Source organism: Anolis carolinensis, unplaced genomic scaffold (assembly GCF_035594765.1).
Source record: "Anolis carolinensis isolate JA03-04 unplaced genomic scaffold, rAnoCar3.1.pri scaffold_8, whole genome shotgun sequence".
Taxonomy (NCBI): Eukaryota; Metazoa; Chordata; class Lepidosauria; order Squamata; family Dactyloidae; genus Anolis; species Anolis carolinensis.
In genome coordinates, this window is record NW_026943819.1 from 524053 (window position 1) to 545148 (window position 21096).

A 21096-nucleotide genomic window follows, 5' to 3' on the forward strand; every position below is an offset into this window, starting at 1 on the left:
CCTCCTCCCTGTTGGAGATCGCGAGAAAGGTCCCGCCCCCTTCGCTCTTTAAGATAGTTAGAAAGAAGAGGATCCATAATTTATGCAGGCCACGCCCCCTTGCTCTTGAGATGGTTACTGAGAAGAGAACAGTCATAATTCATGCAGGCCCCGCCCCTTCTATTAGGAGAGAAAGGAGAGTGAGAAATCCATAATTTATGCAGGACCCGCCCCCTCGCTCTTAGAGACTGTTATAAGACCTATAATTTATGCAGGCCCCGCCCCTTCTCTGGATCTATTAGAAGAGAGAAAGGAGAGTGAGAAATCCATAATATATGCAGGCCCCGCCCCCACGCTGTTGGCGATAGCAAGAAGACTCCTAATAGAAATATCGGAAAATAAATAAATAGATGCAGGCCCCGCCCCCGTTGTGTTCGGGATGGCGAGGGAGGCTCTTTAATCTATGCAGGCCCCTCCCCTTGCATGGACCTATTGGAAGAGCGCGAGGCGCAGTTACGGGGAGGCCGGCGAATGGGAAGCTCCGCCCGTGCTGATTATGCAGGCCCCGCCTTGCCAAGGCCGGCGAATGGGGACGGGCGCCGGGGCTGATTATGCGTCTCCGCGCGCGCTGATTGGCGGTGCGGGCGCGCGGCTCCTCCCCCGCGGCGGGCGCGCAGGGCGGCTCGGAGGCGGCGGCGGCAGAAGCGGAGCAGGTGCGCTGAGGAAAGGACGGACGGACGGAGGGAGCGCAGGCAGGCAGGGAAGGAAGGATGGAGGCCGGGCGCGGAGCGGAGCCCGCCCGGCAGCGGAGGAGCGGGCGGCCCGGGCACCACCCCCGGCGGAGGAGCCCCGAGCCGCCCCCGGAGAGACACCCCGAGGCCCCGCCGCCGCCGCCCCGGGTCCTCCCGCCCTGCGCCCCGCTCCCGCCCGCCGCCTGCCCGGCCTTCCCGCCCTCGCTCGCCCTCTTCCTCCTGGCCGCCGCCGCCGCCGCCTCCATGCTGCCCACAGGTAAGCCGCCGCAGGGCCCGGCAAGCGGGGGCGGGGCCTCGGCGCGGGGGGCGGGGCCTCGGCTCGGGGGCCGGGACCCCACGTGACCCACCCCAACCCCCTTCTTCCCTCCTTCATTATCCTCTAATCATTTCCAATCACTCATCATACCATTATACCATTCATAGCAATATCAATTTAAGAAAAACTAGAGATCGTAATTAATTCTCATATATTATTATTATGGTAATATGGTAATAACAGCCCCCCACGTGACCCGACCCCAACCCCCTTCTTCCCTCCTTCATTAGCATTTTCCAATCATTTCCAGTCACTCATTATACCATTATAATACACCGTTATTTATTTATTTTATTTATACCATTAATAGCAATATTAATTTAAGAAAAACTAATTATTGTTATTATTATATTTAATTAGTGGTAATATGTATTTATATTATAAATCATTGCTGATCATATTTATTTATGTTATTATAGTTATTACAGTAGAATCTCGCTTATCCTTCATTAGCATTTTACAATCATTTCCAGTCACGGTGTTATACCGTTAATAGCAATATATAATATAGTGTAGGTACTTATAATATTGATAATAATATTATAATGTAATACAATATTATACTAATTAATACAGTAGAGTCTCATTTATCCAACATAAACGGGCCGGCAGAATGTTGGATAAGCGAATATGTTGGATAATAAGGAGGGATTAAGGAAAAGCCTATTAAACATCAAATTAGGTTATGATTTTACAAATTAAGCACCAAAACATCATGTTATACAACAAATTTGACAGAAAAAATAGTTCATTACGCAGTAGTGCTATGTAGTAATTATTATTTACGGATTTAGCACCAAAATATTACGATGTATTGAAAATATTGACTACAAAAATGCGTTGGATAATCCAGAACATTAGATAAGCGAGTGCTGGATAAGTGAGAAATATGTATATATATATTATATAATTAATGATAATGCTTATCATATAATTCATAATATTTATTTATGCGATATACCATTATTTATTATTTAGCAAACTTATAATAGTTGCTATATAATATAACTAATGATAATGTAACTTATGTCATAATACAATTCTTGATAATATCTATAATATATTCTATAAAATTATTGATGATATTTAGTGATAATATATTATAATCAATTATATTTATAATATAACATAATGATGATATCTAATTATGTTATTATACAATTCTCAGTAATATTTATAATATATTCTATACAATTATTGGTAATATTTATAATATGTTACAATTAACAATGATATGTAATATAATGTAATTAATTAGACTGTATATTTGTAATATATTATATTGAAATAGGTATAATCTTTATATGTAATATTTTATACCATACAATATAATTCTTGACAATATTTAGTTTTTATATATTATTATATTTTTTTGGTTATAGTGTTGATTTGGCCAATGGTAGATTTGCACAAAGGCCAAAGGAGTGGATGGGATAGGAATATTTATTTATAATATTCATTTCCCATATAATATAATAATCCTCACACTTATGTATAATATTCATGTGTAACAGAATATAAGTAATGAGAATATCTCTTCGTGATATAATAAATAGTTTATGATATTTGCAATGTAGTATTGCTGACTTAGACTATTCATTCATACAGCCCGAAAGACATACAACAACCCTATTCATATAATTGTTGGCCAGGCAACTGTTTCCCATATTTGTTTATAGTAAATAAATAGTATTGGCAAACATTCCTCAGATTTATTTACCAATAAATATATATGCAGAAACAATGTAAAAATATGTATCCTGTTCAGTCTCTATGGAGGCAATTTGCATGGCTCTCTTTCTTTTTCTCCTTCCCTCTTTCTCCCTTTCCATGCCTCAGTTTCCCTTCCGTATTTTGCCGCCTGAGCCCCCCTTATGTATTTACACACACGGCTGTACACGTATGTATACACAACTGCCTTTGACCCCTTCCCATCCATGCAGAGGAGAATGCGCCTTCTTCCATCCCTCCCTCCCTCCGTCTGCTTCTCTTTCTCCTTCCTTTCTTCTTTCCCTGCCGAGAAGACTGCAGTGCCCTCTCCATTCCCTCCTTCCTTCCTTCTCCGTCCCCCTTTTTCCCCCTCCCCATCGACGGCCCCTTCTGCTTTGAAACCCGAACTTGCCCAAGCGAGAAAGAACGAAGACCCCCTCCCCACCACCACCGCCGCCACCACCACCGCTCTCCCTCTTCTCCTCTCCCCGGCTTGTTGTTTTTCCAGAGACCCTTCCCTTTCCCCCTTTCTCCCTGTTTCCTTTCCAAAAAAGAATTTGGGGAGGGGGCTTCTCTTTGCACGGAAACCCCCTTTCATGTCTTTGCACACAACTCTGTGCTTTCCCTTGGATGACGGACGGAGAGGCAATGCGCAGCCCTCTTGGTTTCTCCAAACCTGCAGAGATCTATCTATCTCTCCGTCTATCTTTGAATATAAATAAGGATTTATTACATTACTATTGCATGTGTGTGTCTGTGTTTGGGATTCACAGTCCTCTTGGTTCCTCCAAACCTTTGGCAAAGAAGCAAAGACACACACCTATTGTATATATATACTAGCTGTGCCCGGCCACGCGTTGCTGTGGCAAAGTGGTGGTGGTATTGGTTAAAAATTGTTGTGGAATTTTTATTTGATGTTACAGTATTTGTATTTTTAATTATTTTTAATAATTAATGACACCATGACTCTTTTATATATATAGATGTGCATATATATGTATGTGTCTGGGATTTGCAGTCTTCTTGGTTCCTCCAAACCTTCTGCAGAGAAGCAAAGACACACAAATACACACACTGTATATATGCATGTGTATGTATTTGTATGTGTTTGGGATTCACAGTCCTCTTGGTTCCTCCAAGCCTTTGGCAGAGAAGGAAAGATATCCATATCTGAATCTCTCTGTATATACACATACACACATATATATGTATGTGTATGTACACACACATGTGTGTGTATATATATGTGTGTGTGTGTGAATATATATATTTAACTAGAGGCGTGGATGATGGGTTGTGTTGTCAAATTTCGAGGTTGGGGGGCCTGTAGTTTTGTTGTTTTGTAGGTCACCGTGATGCCATCACTCATTTATATATATAGGTATGCATGTATATATCATAGTGGAATGAACACCCATGCTGCTTTTAGACCCATGTCCATATATATATATACACACACACACACACACACATGCATATATATTTGTATATACATTTATATGTGTATATGTACACACTCGTGTATTTATGTGCATGTATATATATGTATGTATGTATGTATGTACATGGGTCTAAAAGCAGTACGGGGGTTCATTCCGCCCCGGTTCTCCCACCACTTAACCTTAGCAAGACACTGTCGTTCTGCACACAAAACATCCCTTCCGCCGTCTATGTAGAGAGATAGATAGAATGTGCAAATGTGTGGACCTAATGGCAGTATTTTACACCGTCTGCCTAATATTGTGGCTCGGCAAAGCGTTGCAGCGGCATGCTGGAGAGGTGCTCTCCTTCCCGTCCCCAAATGTCCCTGCTGCAAACGTTTGCTCGCTCTCCGGCACGGAGTCGGCGGCGCTGGCGAGGTTGGGAAAGAAGAGGGCAGTGTTTGCTTTCACGAACAAAAGGGGAAGGAAGGAGAGCAGGGAATGCCGTTGACGGATTCTCAAGTAACTGGCTCTTTTCTTGGGGGGGGGGCTATGACCCCATCACGGATGTAAATTTGAGAGGAGCAACAAGTGGGGAACCACCTTCCTGCTTCCACACCTTTGCAGCAAACGATGGTTGAGCTTCCCCTCTCCGAACCCCTCTCCGAACGGATCCCTTCCTTGGCTTTTCCCTCTCTTGTTATGTATGCAACTGAATCATCGAATAGTGTACATTATTATCGTTTGAGGCTTGAGTTCGGACCTGTGATGAGTACTTTGGCCTCTGGATTAAACACAAACAGGAGCCACATCATGCACAAATGGCCCAAGTCTTCTCTTGGCGAGTGGAGGAGAAGCGGGTCTTGGAAACGTACAAGTTTAGAAAATGCAAGGAGCATCGTGTTATGATGTAGGTCTTTGCTTCCGATGTGGACGGACTTGGCTACTCCAGAAATCACAAAAAGATATCCGGGAAGCTGCTCCCTGTGTAACGCAATCTCCAAAGTGACCTTGTTGACAAACCGTTCGGACGCGCGGAAGCGCAGCAACAGTTAGCCCTCCCTTTGTTTACGTCTTTATCCTTTTATGATAAATAAATACATAAACAAACAGGAGGGCTTGCTTCCCTTCTCGGAGGAGGACGTGTTTCCTTTGCAAAGGAGGAACGAGCAACGGATACTACGAGAGAGAGAGAGAGAGAGAAATCCATGTTGGAGAAACTCGTTTGCCGGTTACCATGGAAGCAGCTTCGTTCTCTTACATATCTGACACTGCTTTCGAACCGAACAGCCCTTGGCTTGTGTGTGTGTGTGTATGTGTCAGTGGTGCTTCCTTTCTGTTACTGCAGCTGCCTGGCTTTGAAATATATATATATATATATATATATACACACACACACACACACACACATACACACACACACATTTTGGAAAACGGGAACCGGTGTAGTGTACAAATCGGCGCAGAAGTGCGTCCAAATGTTGGCTGACAATTTTCTCACTTTTTGGGGCACAATTGACACTTCCTTCCTCCTTCCCTTTATGGAAATCCTTTCACCCTATTGTCATGTTTCCAATTGTTTTGGATTTGGCCAATGTTTTTGGAAAGGTGTCCAGGCCCTTGAGGCATCTCTTGAGCATTTGGGTTTTGTAGCGTTTGGATTCGGAGGTAACAGGTTGCACGAGAAGCACACTTTTGTCCCAGATTGTTGCAAGAAGTGCCGTTCCCTCTCCTGTTTGGAACTGGGGAAAGTCAGAAGTAATGGGATCCATCCCTGCAAGGGTAGAGTGTCCCTTCACTTTGTTTTACAAGTTGGGCAAGAGTGGTGCGCTTTGCGGAAGTGCCGCGTCTACAATGTTACGATTCCTTGCCGCTTTTGGAACGGCTCGAATGCCCCGGTGTCGGTGGGCCGCAATCCTCTACCCCTCATTAAGGCCTGTTGATATTTCCAGTGTGTCCCCGCTCTCGTTACAAGGCCTCATTTACTCCCTCGGTGTGACGAGAGTATCTCTCTCTCTCTCTCTCTCGCGTGATGGGACTAACACAACAGGGCCATTGAGGGGACCCTTTCAGTTTCCTCTCGTCGGTGGGGAATAGAAAAGCCCGGACAGCTCTCTCTCCCCGGAACAAAGGCCGGCATTCATATGGATGTCATGCATTCGCTTTATCAAGTTCGGCCGAGCGAGCGGGGCCCCTTGGTTTGGAAAAGAAAAGGGCTTTGGGGAGGGAGTGGATGGGTGGACAAAGAAGCAAAAATACTCTTTGGCTCATTAGATCGGCTCAGTGAACCCTCCTGCTGGAACACGATGCTCTCCAGAGCTGAGGTGATGGTTGCGCGGGACGAATGTGGGCATGATGGCACATCCCTCCCTCCAAACCAAGTAGTATTTTGGAAGGCAGTTTGGGGGCCTTGCATTTCGGGTTTGAGGTATCCGCCTGTGTCGGTCTTTGGACCAGGAGGCGGTGAAGCCCAGACTATCGCTTGAGCGGGATCTCTTGTCAGCGCTTGGCGCCAGGTGTTCAATATGTTCAGACGCCGGAGAAATGATGTTCCTGTCTTGGTGGATTTTAAAGGACTCTCACTCCCCTTCCTTTCCATCAGCCGGTGGTTCTGGCTTTTATGGGTTTGTGGTGTCGATGCTCCCTTTCCTCTTCATGCATTGTGTTTGGGTGCAGAGAAATCCGATAATACAAAACATAAAGGTGCATGATGTTCCTGCTTTGGTTGGTTTGAAACAACTCCAGTAGTTCTTGCGTCCAGTTATGAAACAGTCCCTATTTTTCTCGGTCAGTAGTGTTTCAGACCCAAAGAAATTGGGGAACCGGCGTAAAATAAAGGTGCTCTCCTTGTGTGGACATGAATGCACAATGCCTCGCTTGTTCTTCCCTTTGCCGTACTATTTTGCCTCGCTGCAAAAGTCGCGCAGAAACACTGTGATGCAGCCAGACAAAGCATGAAACCTGGCTGATAAAACCAACAAGCACCACTGCTCCTTCCTAATCCGACAATGTACACAGTCCAGCCTGGTGCGCATCAGCGTTGGGGGTCTAACGACGGGAGAAACGAAGGGCCTAAATGGTGCAGAAGGAGAGACCGGAGAGACAACTGTTGCCGCATGGACGAGTGATCCCTCCTTTGCTGATTCCAAGGCAATGCTGTGCGCGTTGGGGACGCTGGCAAATCCAGTGTTTCCCGACCCCTTCCCCTGTTAAACAACACCCCTTTGTGCTTTCTCATGACCCCCCCCCCCCACGCTGCTTAAATATTTCATTAAGGAGGCCATTATATGAAATGTTCTGCCCTTTGAGGTCCTCCTCCGTGACCTAGAAGTGGCCTTCTGTGCTTCTACTGCATTGTTGGAAGCTCGTCATTGTGGTCACCGCAATCGGTGGTGGCTGTGACCCACCTTTTGTGTTGCACATGAAAGGGATTCAAAGGCCTTGTGTCAGGTCTTTTCTGGTGTGCATTTTCTAGGACTCGCTTTCCCCATTCGGCCATGGCTGAAGGCTAGGCATGCAAGCCATCAAGCATCTAGAGGTTTTCCATTTCTGCCCAGATCCTGGAGTCGGCGTTGTCGCTTAAGTGAGTTCCCAGCCCAGGTTGTGCAAAAGGGAAGAGCCTTTCCAGATAGGTAGGCTCCTAAAGTAGTGCAGATAATCAGGAGTGTGTTCTGGAGCATGGAGTAATTGCTGCACAAAAAGCGATTCAAGCATGGGTAATTGTAATGGGGATAGGTAATGTTAAGACTTGGTTTAAAATAAGCTGGTAACTTTAATCTATGCATTTCTGTGGCACCTTTCATCTGAAGATCACTCTGCTTTACAGTTAATTAAGCTTCACAATGCTCCTCGGAGGCCGGAAGAGGAGAGATTTCCAAGTGGTACGGAAACGCGGCCACCACTGGGGTGGAACGCAGCTGCTGGTTAACGGTGCGTGCAAACATTGCGTCAACGCCTGATTCGGGAAGGAATCTCTGACAAGGTGGGGCGATGCAAGGATCTCTCTCATGCGATGGGTTTCTGACAACGTATGTGGGACATCGCTTAAGAGGTGGCAGACATGTTGCAGCAGTGCTGGAGAACATAGGGAGATGTTTCCTTGACCTCAAGTGATGGGTAGAAAATAATGAGTAGCAGAGCCATTGACAGCAATGTTGGAGAATGCGGGGAGATGTTTCCTTGACCATACATGATGGTTAGAAGGTAATGAATGGCGGAGGTATTGGCAGCAATGTTGGGGAACATGGGGAGATGTTTCCTTGACCATACATGATGGGGGGAAGGTAATGAATGGCAGAGGCATTGTTAGCAGTGTTGGGGGACATGGGAAGATTTGTCTTTGACTATACATGAAGAGTTGGAAGTAATGAATGGTCAAGGCATGGGTAGTTATGTTGGAAAACGTGGGGAGATGTTTCCTTGACTATACATGATGAGTAGAAGGTAATGAATGACAGAGGTATTGGCAGTAATGTTGGAGAACTTGGAGAGATGTTTCCTTGACCATGCATGGTGGTTAGAAGGTAATGAATGTCAGATATGTTGGCAGCAATGTTGGGGAACATGGGGAGATGTTGACCACACATGATGGGAGGAAGGTAATGAGTGTTCATGCAATTTGCAGCTGCATGTTGTGTATTCTTGTATATGTTGGATGTGGATTGTCCTTGGGGTCCATGTCTGTTGTGTCAATGTTTAGTGCATAGTCTACTTTCTGATATAGGTGGTTGTAAGATTGGGATTGGGTGGAGGCCGCTCATACTCTTGGGCCTGTTTCCTCACTTATGATGGTGGATGCAACTGGTGAGATGTCTGCTTGCAGAAAGTGGTATCTGTGCATGCAAAGGGGCGGCACTCTCAGATAGCTTGTATGGAGCATCTGGAGCTTCCTTTTAGGCAGATTGGTTTTCAAAGTTCATGGTCTTCTGTTCCAGGATGCTCCCTCAGTAAGGTTTCAGCAATAGCTCCACTCTATCCTTTCTGCTTTGTGTGATTCCAAGTTTGGGACTGAGATTGGGATTGCATGGCAGAAGCTCATGCCCTTGGGCCTGTTCCTTCACATATGGTGGTGGGTGCAGCTGGAGAAATGTCTACTTGCAGAAAGTGGCATCTGTGCAGATTTCAGCAGTAGTTGAATGTTCAGCAATAGTTGAATGTTCAGCAATAGCTCCACTCCATCCTTTCTCCTTTGGATGATTGCTAGTTTGGGACTGAGATTGGGATTGTGTGGAGGAAGCTCATGCCCTTTGTACCTGATTCTTCATTTATGGTGGTGGATGCAACTGGTGAGATGCCCACTGTGCAAATTTCAGCAATAGTTGAATGTTCAGCAATAGCCCCACTCCATCTTCCTTTGGGTGATTGCTAGTTTGGGACTGAGGTTGGGATTGTGTGGAGGAAGCTCATGCCCTTTGTACCTGTTTCTTCACTTATGGTGGTGGATGCAACTGGTGAGATGTTTGCAGGAAGAGGCATCTGTACATGCCCTGGGAAGGAGGGCCCTTGGGAATGGTTTGCATTGAGCTTCCATAGCTTTCACAGTTGGCTTTGCTGCTTGGGGACGTCAACACGGAGTGTCTTTCTGCTTGCCGCCTTGGGTCTTTGGGCAGGACGGGGCTGCGGACCCCTTCCTGTGGGGTGACAACGTGAGCTCTGCCTCCCTCCCAAATGACAGGGCTCCGTGGGCGGCGTGGGCCGGCCTCTCGCCCTGAGTGTGCGCCTGGTCAGAGCTAATAAAACGCCTTTTGCCTCGGATCAGGCGGTCCGCTTCACTCTGCATCAAAGGCTGCCTATTTAAATGCTATTACCGTTCTGTTTGTGTGCATCGGGAATGACTTACCTAGCAATTTCCTCAGTGTTATGCATATACTGTGTGCACTTTGTTGATGGGTTTTGGGCTGACTCTTGCCGGTGGAAACACAATAATTTTCCCTCCCTAAAGTGCCTTTAGGTTTCTTGGGCTGTATCTTGCATTTTGAGCGTGCTGGTATCCATTTCCTTAAAATGCAGGCTTTTACTTTATTTTTCACCTCTTGAAATTTGGAAGTGTTATTTCCAAGGCTGTGTAAATCAGCCCTTCTACTACAGTTGGGCTGGGTTCAGGTTGTAACCCAAAATGTAATGCTTGTGGGGCAGGAATATGGATGTGGAGAGCCTAGATTGCATCCTTCATCAATTGCTTGGACCCAAGGTTGTCAATGTCAAGTTAGGTGAAGCACCAGTGACTGCCAGATGTCTACTTTGACTTGGATCTACAATGACAATGGGTTCTGCTCCTGAACGTTGTTATGGTCTTGTCCCCTTTTGATTTCCTTGTGTATTTTCTGGACTTAACGTGAAGCACAAACAACTGCCAGATGTCTACTTTGACTTGGATCTACAATCACAATGGGTTCTGCTGCTGGATGTTATTATGTTGTTATCCCATTTTGATTGCCTTGTGTATGTAATGCTGAACTTCAGAAGTCATTTGGGGTCTCCTTGATAGAACATGAAGGCCGAGACCCTTTCAACCATTCCTGATGCTTGCTGGTTGCTTTTGATGCTCCTCATTGTAGAGTTTATAGAGGCTGGAGATGTTTTTTCCTGAAGGCAAACTCCTGTTCATTAGCAGACCATCCTCAAAACCAATGAGTTATTGTATCAGTGAGACAAACTGGGGTCGATATTACAAACGACTGTCTCTTCTCAACATGTTGACATGAGTCGAGGCAAGCAGACGTTTGGGCGTCGGGTATTTTTTTCATCCTTCCTTTATTGAAATGCTAAATACACTTTAAAACCGCCATTTAGCGCAGTTGATGAATTTTTATTCTGTTCTAAACCTGATGTTCTGCTTTATAAAACAATAGTGGAGAGCCACATCCATCGTTCGTTGCCTGTAATTGCCGTTGTTCCTTTGGTGCCTAGAGAAGCAACTCGCAAGCCTGCCTTTGGTACAAGTGCTGTGCAGAAAAGGCAGCTGGACATTCAGTGGTTCCTTTTTGGGTCCACCATTGTGGGAATTGATTACAGTTTTGCTTACTGCAATAAACACTCTCTGGTGCAGTGAGTGGTTCTCAACCTGGGGTCCCCATATGTTTTTGGCCTGCAACTCCCAGAAATCCCAGCCAGTCGTTAGGATTTCTGGGAGTTGGAAGGCCAAAACATCTGGGGACCCCAGGTTGAGAACCACTGCCCTGGTGGCTCCTCACCTCTGTTTTGGAGAAGTCCTTCATCAAACAAGGTTTGCTCAGGAGTACGTTCTCGCACTGTATCGATTTTGCTTTGAATCATGTTCTCCTGGAATGAGCCTTGGTGCTTCTGGTTTTTTTTGCCAACTATCTGTGGGACTTTCTTATTGCTAATCCTGAGCTTTGCCTTCTGCTTCCTCCACTTTTTAATGAAAACAAAAGTGTTGATGGGTGTCGCTACCTCATTTGTGGCTTTTTAGGGAAGCAGTTCTTTTGCTTTGGGTCACCAAGAGGGTTGGCCAACGTCTTGCAAGGACTAGAACGTTTGTGGAACTGGAGATGGAGAACTGATATGAACACCGCCTTTAGATTTCTCATTGGGTGCCATAGAGAGGGTGTTTTTGGATTCGAACTGGAAGACAAAGAGATCCCACCTCAATGCCCATGGCAAGAGCTCCTTGAGATTGGGTTGCCTTGGAGCAATGGTTCTCAACCTGTGGGTCACCAGATGTTTTGGCTTTCCGCTCCCAGAAATCCTAGCACCTGGTAAACTGGCTGAGATTTCTGGGAGTTGTAGGCCAAAACACCTGGGGACCCACAGGTTGAGAACCACTGCCTTGGAGGATGGAGAACTTATTCACAACTTTTTTTTGTCCTATCCCACCTCAGCCTTTCTAAAATGTTGATGCCTTGACAATATCATTCCTATTACTCCAAAAATAACTCCTAATTATTCACGTGGAGGAAGCTGACAAGGCCATTATTCCCTTGGTCTAAACAAGCTTCTGAAGAACATGGCCTCCACGAAAGAGGAAAATAGAAGGACCCAATGGACTTGAGTCATCTGCAGTGCCTCCAGGGTCACTTAGATGTCCAACATTACTGCAAGTTGCTTTGGTGAGGAGGTGTGAGAATAATATCCTGTTGCCCGATTATTTTTTTTTATACTGACTTTTAATGACTTTTGAACAACTTTTTAAAATGGGTCGCACATCCCTCATGGAGACTTCAAAAGCGATGTGTCCCCTTCTTTCCGTTTTGCTTTGAAGGACTCGGTTGCGTTTGCGTTATCTCTGGGAAGGTTGCGCTCCTGATTAGCTTTCCGCGACACCGCAGCGTCCTGCTTTGTTTCCTATCAGGTGAACATCCAGCGTCCCCAAAAAATTGAGAAAAGGGAGTTTAATGAAAAATGGCACTCGGAACTCGTGCTCGTATTAGCGGCTCCCGAATCATCTCGATTCATCCCGTCTGGGTTAATGGTGATCTTTGCAGGAGATATGGGACTTTTTATATGGCTGATGGTTGGAACTGTTCAATTTCGGAGAGGCTTTTAATACTTCCTCCTCCTTCTCCTATTCATTCCTCATTCCTCCTGCTTTCTGACAGCCAAAAAAGAAGCCAAATGAGGTGAAAGGCCCTTTCTTTCGAAAAGATGGAAATCAACAAAAGTGGGGAAGAGAGAGAAATGAAAGTTGCTGGTGGAGATAATTGGGGTTAAGCAATTATATAATTAGGGTAAATATTCCAGTATGGCATGCCAGCACTTTTTTATGAGCATTATTTATGGGTTTTATTGAATTTTGATGGGAGATTACCGCCTGCCCTGAAACCTGGCGATGGGACCAAGAAATGAAAGGGAAGGTGACTTGGAGATCTGCGAAAATTTGAGAGAGATCTGAGCTGCCGTCTAGATCTCTCCTGCTTTGTGGACGTTCCTTGATACCCTGAGTCCATGAATTCCAGTCCACTCCCAACCACCTCCATGCCATATGAGCTTCTGTTTCGTGTATTGTTATTGAGAACAGAAGGAGACATCTCTGCCTCCTCCGGTACGTGTTGTGATAATTATGTGCCTCTCTCAATTGTAAGTTGCCTTCAACGAACGTTTTCTGAATCATCTTTGTTTTTCAGCAGGCAGTTGCTTCGGTTGACTCATGCCTTACAAAAAAGGTTGAGTTTGTGTGCACAGATACATACAGCTGATATGTTGAACAGACCATTCTCCTTACCCTACTCTGCTTACATTTTGCTCGTATTATCCAGGCCGAGCTCCCATTGTATCTTAGTGGCATTTTTGGGTTGCCGATCCTCTTGTGTTCTTCCTCCATTGAGCCTCCATGGAGCTGTCTTCCTTCTTGGATGACTTTATGAGACTCATCACTTTATGAGACTTCAAGGCTAGCTGAGATTTCGTTTCAATACTAGCTTAAGTATCCAACAACGATGTCCGGGTTAGGTCTTTTGCAATGCTATTTATAATAAACAGCCTTATTAGAAAAAACATAAGGAGGTGAGCGAACTACAACTCCCAACATTGTGGGCCAATTCCCCCCAAACCACGTCAGTTGTCAACGTTGGGTATGTTGGGAATGTGTGCCAAGTTTGGTCCAGATCCATCGTTAATTGAGTTCACAGCTCTCTCTGGATGCAGGAGAACTACAGTTCCCAACATCCTAGGTCAATTCCCCCCAAACCCCACCAGCATTGAAAGTTGGTCATGTTGTGTTTGTGTTCTAAGTTTGGTCCTGATCTGTTGTTCCACCATGGATGGATTTCATTGTCTTTCCATAAGATCAGGGTAAACAATGGTGAATCGTCTTGGTTGATATCTCCTCACCATGTACTTTGGATGATACAGAGATCTGAACATCTCAATAGTTTTCCCTGAACCCTAATTTGATTGAAGTGTGGTTCTGATTTGAATTCGGAATGAAAGCGCCTTGGCTTCCGGAAGTTTGTCTTAAGAGCGGAGATTAGCATAAAAGCAAAATCTGCGTAGGAAGAGTTCGGCCAAGGCTATAATTCTCCATCCTTTTGCATCACTCTGTGGTTTGGCACATTGTGTGTTGCTTAGCGTTACACGCACAGATTTAATTGGTTCAGAGTTAAGTGCTGGTTGGGTGCCACATCTTGCTCGTTAGCGTAATAGTGCATTATCCCGTAATTTCGGAACTGTGTGCACGGTCTTCAGAATGCAACACTCCAGGAAATAGTCACAGAGGTCAAAAATGTCTACCTGTAAATAGTATTAATTCTAGATGGATAGGAACTATTGGAGGAAGGAGAGCAAGGATGTGACCATGTGGGCCTCCAAAGGGAGGGATTTCCGAAATCTGTCTCACTTGTTTTCGTCAAACAAGCTTGAGAAGGCGATGTGACAAAGAAGAGTATCTACAGAAGATCTTGGAGCTCTGATGGACTTAGAAAGGGAGATATAAGTGTTAGGTGGCCTCAGTTATGAGTCAAGGGCATATATGACTTTTGATGTGACCCATGGATACCTCAACCTACAATTTCTAGACTTGTGCATGAATATATGGGGTAGGTCTTTCAGATAGGCTGGGCCCAAGCCATATGAGGCTTTCTAGGTAGGTAGATAGAGAGAGACTTTGTAGGTCAACACCAGGGCTTTGATTTGTGTCTTGTGTAACCCTGTTCCATCCTTGTGTCTGCCGTTAGTCTTTGATTGCTTTCGTCCAGCAAATTGAGCCTCTTGAGAACAATCCCTCAATCCCTTCATCTTCATTTCCATGACTTGGCTCTTCCTTCTCTTGTCCATCAATCATCATCCAATCAATTTTATTATTGTCCAGGGTCATATAATGAAAGGGGGGGGGGAGTAAGCATAAAAATCAATGACCATAGATGGGACAAAGGAATGAATGGAACAGATATCAGTGGTCAGGCATTGCTTGGATATATAGTATATCTCCAGAGAGGTGGACTAGAGTGTCCAGACCAGGAGTGCACCTGGTTTTAATGCAGTTTGACACCACTTTAATGATTCAGTGGATGGTTCTGTGGAATCTTTAGAATTGTAATTTTGGCAAAAAGTGCTGGTTCCTCACCAAACTACAAATCCTACAATTCCATGTATGGACCCATGGCGGTCATAGTGGCATCAAACTGCATTTATTCTCCAGTGTAGATGCACACTGTGTCTCACCAGAACTACATCTACTAGGATTCCCTGTCATTGAGCCATGGTAGTTAAAGTGGCATAAACTGCATTAATCCTGCAATGCAGATGCAGCTGAGGAGGATGGACACATTTGGACTGCAGGACGATGCAAACCAAGCATGCTTTGGGAGTTTTATGAAGCGGCTTTAATCATTTTATGCCGCTGCTTCGTTAGTTGCCTCTTAAATTTTACTATTTTGAATTTAGAACCATTTTTTTCAGGAGGCCTGACTTTGAAAGGCAATATATATGCATATATGAAATTGGACAGACTTATGATCAACTCCCGACTGCAAGGCTTGGCTTTGGAAGCGGCTCCTTTCCACCTGCTCCTCAAAGGAGACTAGATGCTTGTTTTGTGATTTAAAGGAAGGGAAACGGAGCAGCGACCCCTTTCGCCGGCCGGATCCCTGACATTTGCCACGCCGGGAAGAAATGTGCCGCCATTAAAGCTCCAAAGGGCCCTGTTTCCAAAATAGAAATATGAGCCGGAGTCGACGGCCTCAAAAGATACATCAGAGTTATCGGATTAAGCGTGAGAAACTGCTTGTTGCTGCATTTCTGTCTTGTAAATGAGCTTGCGATGCAGCCTCGCGCAAAAGGCCGAGCGAGGAGCGCTTTAGGAATATTTGTGCTATTAATCTCCTCCGGAGTTGGTTGCTGCTAAACGTTGGCTGCTGCTTCTCTCGATGGAGGTTTGAGTGGGAAGAAGCCAAGTGTCCTCCAGCAATCTCTGGTGGGTTTTCGTTAATACAGAATAATAGATATGCCTCCGAGGTTGAACGCCTTGCAAGCTCTTGGGATTCGGTCCTTCTCCAAGATGGGGCTCCCACTGGGATCTCTAGGGGCTTGGAGGGTTATGCAAGGGTTGCAAGGAAGGTAGTTAGTATCCGACCGCAAAAGGGCCAGAATCCTTAGCTATGGAAACATCCAGAAACACCAAGTTAATCTCAGTGTGAGACCTGAAGGACCATTTTGGGGGCAACCATGATTTTGGTGCCGTTTCCCCCACCGGTTCTCAAAGTTCAATTGATTTCTCACAATTTCGTAGTGCAGACAGAACCCAGTGCCATTGAATTACCCAACTTCCAGTCCTCGTCTACAATACAGTTGCGTTGGAAGGTCTGCCGAATTGCCCAGAGAAGCATCCTCTCTACGAATGTACTTAGCGCTCCAAGAAATGGTATCCAAACCCTCTGGTTTAGTTCTTCTCACTTTGGAATGAAACTTATACAAACTCCCTGTTGAGTCTTGAGGTGCTTCTGGCTGTTGAGGGCACTCAGGTTGAGGACACCCGAGTCCTATTCTTTTTCCAAAGAAAGGGAGGATAAAGGTGGGGGTCTACTTTGGTTTTACTCACATCTCTATCTTTGTAGAAAATATTGTGGTGTGTGTGTGGATAATGGCCAAGAGAGATCTTGGAACGGAGACAGGGTTTAGGATTGAGAAGTGCCACTTCAGTATAGATCTCTCATTCCTTCCAAGGGGAGAATTGGTTGCTCCAAGGGTCCATTATGTGAATTTTCTTCTTTTGTAATGATTGGGGAGACCATTGATTGATTACAAAGGAATTCAACATCCTACAAAATGTACCTTCTACTCTCCCTCCCTGCTACATGTTCCATATGGACAGAACCACCCAAGATTTGTATTCAAACCCTAGGACCATAAGTCTGTGGTCTCGAGATCAACCATAGGCCTGGCATTTGGACATGAAGTGTCCCAGCCTTTCCGATTTGCCCTCATTTGGCCTTCCCTTTCATATATTTGGGTTGAAAGGGAGACATTTTGGGTCCATCAACTCAAACGGCACACAAGAGAGAACACAAAGAATGCTGTTGACATCCTCTTCCAACCTGCCTCCTACTGTAAAGATCATTCTCATCTCTGACAGCTGAAGAAAGGAAAGCCAAAACATTTTGCTGTTGATGTATATAAGTCTTGTTTGTAAGTCACACACAAGCACACACATATATTTATATATCCCCGCAGTGATTAATTGCATCCTCCTCCTATCGAGGACAAGCTTGGAAGGAGTGCTGTCACTTTGCCTTCTAATCACCCAAAGAAGATATATAGATAGGAACCCCTTTGGCAAGGCTGGTTTTGCAAAATGTAATCTCAGTTTACGGATGAAATACAGGAGGGCACAATTACGCCAAGACATCTTGTCTGGCTTCATTCCAACTATTTAAAAATGTGGATTTCTCGGATCCGGGTCCCTTGTGCTCGCTGGCGCTCCGTAATGAGGAGGACTTCGTCCGGAATGGCAAATGAGGAGACCTGATTAGAGAGGGAGAGCTCTGTGTGTTTTTGCAAGGAGCCCCGGCTTCTCCTTCCTTAAATGCCTCGTGTTCGTTTGACCTTCTAATGCCTGCTGGAGGCAGGAAGGCTGTCAGCCTGGTTTTATTCTTAGCAGTGCGGCACATCACCGTCCAGAGTAGTCGTCGGCCTTTCCTTTTGCAGTTGTGCGGCTTTAATGTCTTTGGCTCTGTGTCTGTATTTGCTGGAGCATTACGAACACATTAACTGAGCTCACCTGGTCCAGGTTTTTCAGGAGAATCACAAACAGGGTGGTTTTTTTTTAAATACGTAGTTTTCCTGAAGCGCAAAAAACGATGTCAGGTGCATTTCTTTGGCAGACGTCGCAGGCGGGCCGGGGCGACTGCTGGGCGCAGCGCATTAAATACCGGTCTGGAGGCGTTGCTGCAAGCAAGCATTTGCTTGTCGACGACAGCCATGATGAATCTGCTTGCTCAGAAAGCACTTTGTTAATGAGTTGCATAAAAAGGTGGTTTAGGGTGTGTGGGTTAGGCTGGGTTGGAGCCATTGCTCAATGCTGTTGTTCGTCTTGTGAGCCGTCAAGGCGTTTCAGACCTAAGGAGAACCTGTCACAAGGTTTTCTTGCCAAGATATGTTCAGAGGGGATTGTCCAACATGGCTTTCTTCTGGAGCTGGGAGAGCATGACTTGCCCAAGGATTGGTTGGATTAAGATGATGAAAGATCTGGATTTGAAAGTCCATTCGGCCATGGAAACCCATCAATTGCATTTCCATGGTTGAGTGGGACTTCAAATCCAGAACTTCATAGTCCTAGTCCAACACTCAAACTGTTACTGCTCATTAACTCAGTCCTATAGCACAAGTCGTTTTTGACTTGTGGTGACCCTAAGACAGTCCTTCACAACTTACAACCCTCCACCTCCCAGAAGCCCTAGTCAACTTGACCAATGGCCATGAATTCTGTGAGCTGAAGATCGCAATATCTGGAGGGCCACAAGTTGAGCAGGCCTGCCCTAAGGAAAACCTACCATGAGTCAACATTGCCCTTCAGGATGTTGCTAGTGTTGCCTTCTTCTGAGAGAGCATGAGTTGCCCAAGGCTCAGTTGGATTAGGACTGCGTAAGATCTGGATTTGAAACTCCACTTGGTCATGGAAACCCATCCACTGCATTTCCATAGTTGAGTTGGGTTTCAAGTCCAGATCTTCCGTAGTCTTAGTCCAACACTCAGACCATGCCACCTCAATGGTTTAGACTTGCCCAAGGCTCAGTTGGATTAGGACTGCAGAAGGTCTGGATTTGAAAGCCCACTCAGCCATGGAAACCCTTCAATTGCATTTCCATGGTTGAGTTGGGTTTCAAGTCCAGATCTTGCATAGTCCTAGTCCAACATTCAAAATATCACACCTCGTTGGCTACGTCCTCCAGCACATGTCGTTTATGACTCATTATGAGTTGGACTTTATTGGAATTTTATCTAGTTAGAGCTTCTTCCCATGTTGCTTCAGTATGTTTTAGTTTTCTGTCCTGGTTTTCCTCCCAGCTGTTCTTCTGCATTCCTTGAAACGTAACTCTCCGCAATAGGAAAAGGAATCTATAAAATCTTGTATGCCTCCCAAATAGTTTGCAAAATACGCGAAAGGCATGCAGCTGTGCCCCAGTCATGCAATTTTCAGCATAGCGAGAGGGCTTTCCATCTTCAGAATGTGTTGCTTTCCGACACAAAGCTCTCCCTTCTCCCAGAAGAACGGTCTATTCGTTGGGTTACTGAGATGGAAATAAGTGAAGCATTTGGCGCAGGCTGTTTCCCACTGAAATGCACACAGTTCTCCTCTTCTCTTTCTCTCTCTTTTTGAGATGTCAGCAGATCCCTGAAACGTTCCATGTTTTCAAGCCCACATTTCTCCCCTTTGTCTTAATTAAAAGAGTTTGGGGGCGGTGACGAGGAAGAAGCCTTCAACACAGAATTTGTGCTGCTGCCTGAGTGCCCAGATCTTGCCTGGGTGTCATTCTGGATAATTATCACATTTGGAGAAGTCTTAATGAGGATTCTGGGGGTTGCATAGTTTAAGGAAGGGAGCTGATCCCCGAAAAAAACCAACAACATCAAAGCGGTTCGTGTTGTGTCGGGCGAACGTCGGCTTTGTCAGGCAGCCAACTGGTTTGGGGACCGTTTTGCCTGGGATCGTTGCTGGAAGGGCTCTCCTTCCTTGGTTGGGTTCGGAACGGCACCCCGAGGCCAGATTGGAGCGCCTGTTCGAGGAAGCAAGGAATCTAGGTCGCTTGAGCAGCAAACGCCCGTTCCATAGGCAGATTAATTTCCCTTCCTTTCTCTCTCTCTCTCGCTCTTTCTTCCTTCCCCCTCTTTGTGCCACCCTAGTTTTTAAGCCCGCTGTGCCGAGTCCAGGGAAAACGGTGCGCGGTTCCTTCGTACATATTACGCAGCGGGGGCCTGGAATTAAATTGATGTGTGGGGGAGTCTTGATTTGTAGTTCAGTCGTGAAAGTACAGCTCACTCCTAATGTGACCTCCTGCCGGGAAGGAAGTCGGCATGGATTTTAACTCTGTAGCCTCCACGGGAAAGTCTCCATTTTAGTAAGCAATTAGTGGCCCTTCGCGTCTTCCTGAGCAACAGGAGGCTCCTGGAGCTGTGCCGGCAGCATCGCCAAAGCCCGGTGTTTGTGTGCGTTTATGTCCGGCAGGGGCAAACTTCGGTTCTCCCTCCAGGTGTTTTTGGACTTCAACTCCCACCATTCCGAACAGCCTCAGTTCCCTTCCTTTTCTGCTTTGATAATTTGGATTATATGGCAGTGTAGAAGGGACCTGAGAGACTCCTGTACAACCTGCACCCCTCCTGGCTTGATTCAGAACAAATTCTCTGGCATATCTCTCTCCAACAAACCTGACCCACACAGTACACCATTTGCTATCCCAATTTATACCAATATCATTCAAGAAACTATGGCATTACTTGGGATTACTTCATGGTTACATCAGACAATGAATTGCCTCATGGTTATGTCAGCCACTGAGACTTGTCTAGTCATCCTGACTTTGCAATTAGTCATGAATATGCATGACTTATAGACAGATTCTAACACAGCTTGTATCAGGTCAGAGAAACCCAGGTTTACCTATATAAGGCAACTGGCAATGACTCGAAAGCCACCTCCATTTCATAAACAAACATCATCTTTGTTTATTACGATCTTGGAGGTGGAGATCTCGGAGATGGAGAGCTTGGAGATCGACATCTCAGAGATGGTGATCTTGGAGATGGAAATCTTGGAGATCTCGGTGATGGAGATCTCGGTGATGGAGATCTCGGAGATGGAGATCTCGGAGATAAATCTCAGATCTTTGAGATGGAGATCTCAGTGATGGATATATTGGAGATCACAAAGATGAAGATCTTGGAAATGGAGATCTCCAAGAAGCTCTTTCTTTTGGAAGGACTTTGGACCTTCTTTCCATCCCACAGAAATACCAAATCCTATCTTTTT

At 45.5% G+C, this 21096-nt stretch overlaps 1 protein-coding gene across 13 annotated transcripts in view; it reads left to right on the plus strand.

The window, feature by feature from the left end:
• The first annotated feature begins 668 nt into the window (after positions 1–668).
• The window catches only part of cadm1 (cell adhesion molecule 1), a 266547-nt gene continuing 246119 nt past the window's right edge, over positions 669–21096 (plus strand). For 7 of the 13 annotated variants that reach the window (XM_062961272.1, XM_062961274.1, XM_062961278.1 and 4 more), the window contains exon 1: positions 670–987. In XM_062961272.1, coding sequence (XP_062817342.1) covers positions 750–987 — 238 coding nt within the window. In that variant the 5' untranslated portion in view covers positions 670–749. Of the gene's footprint in view, positions 988–21096 lie in introns of all 13 variants that reach the window. The other 6 variants (XM_062961273.1, XM_062961275.1, XM_062961279.1 and 3 more) reach the window with 1 other exon arrangement.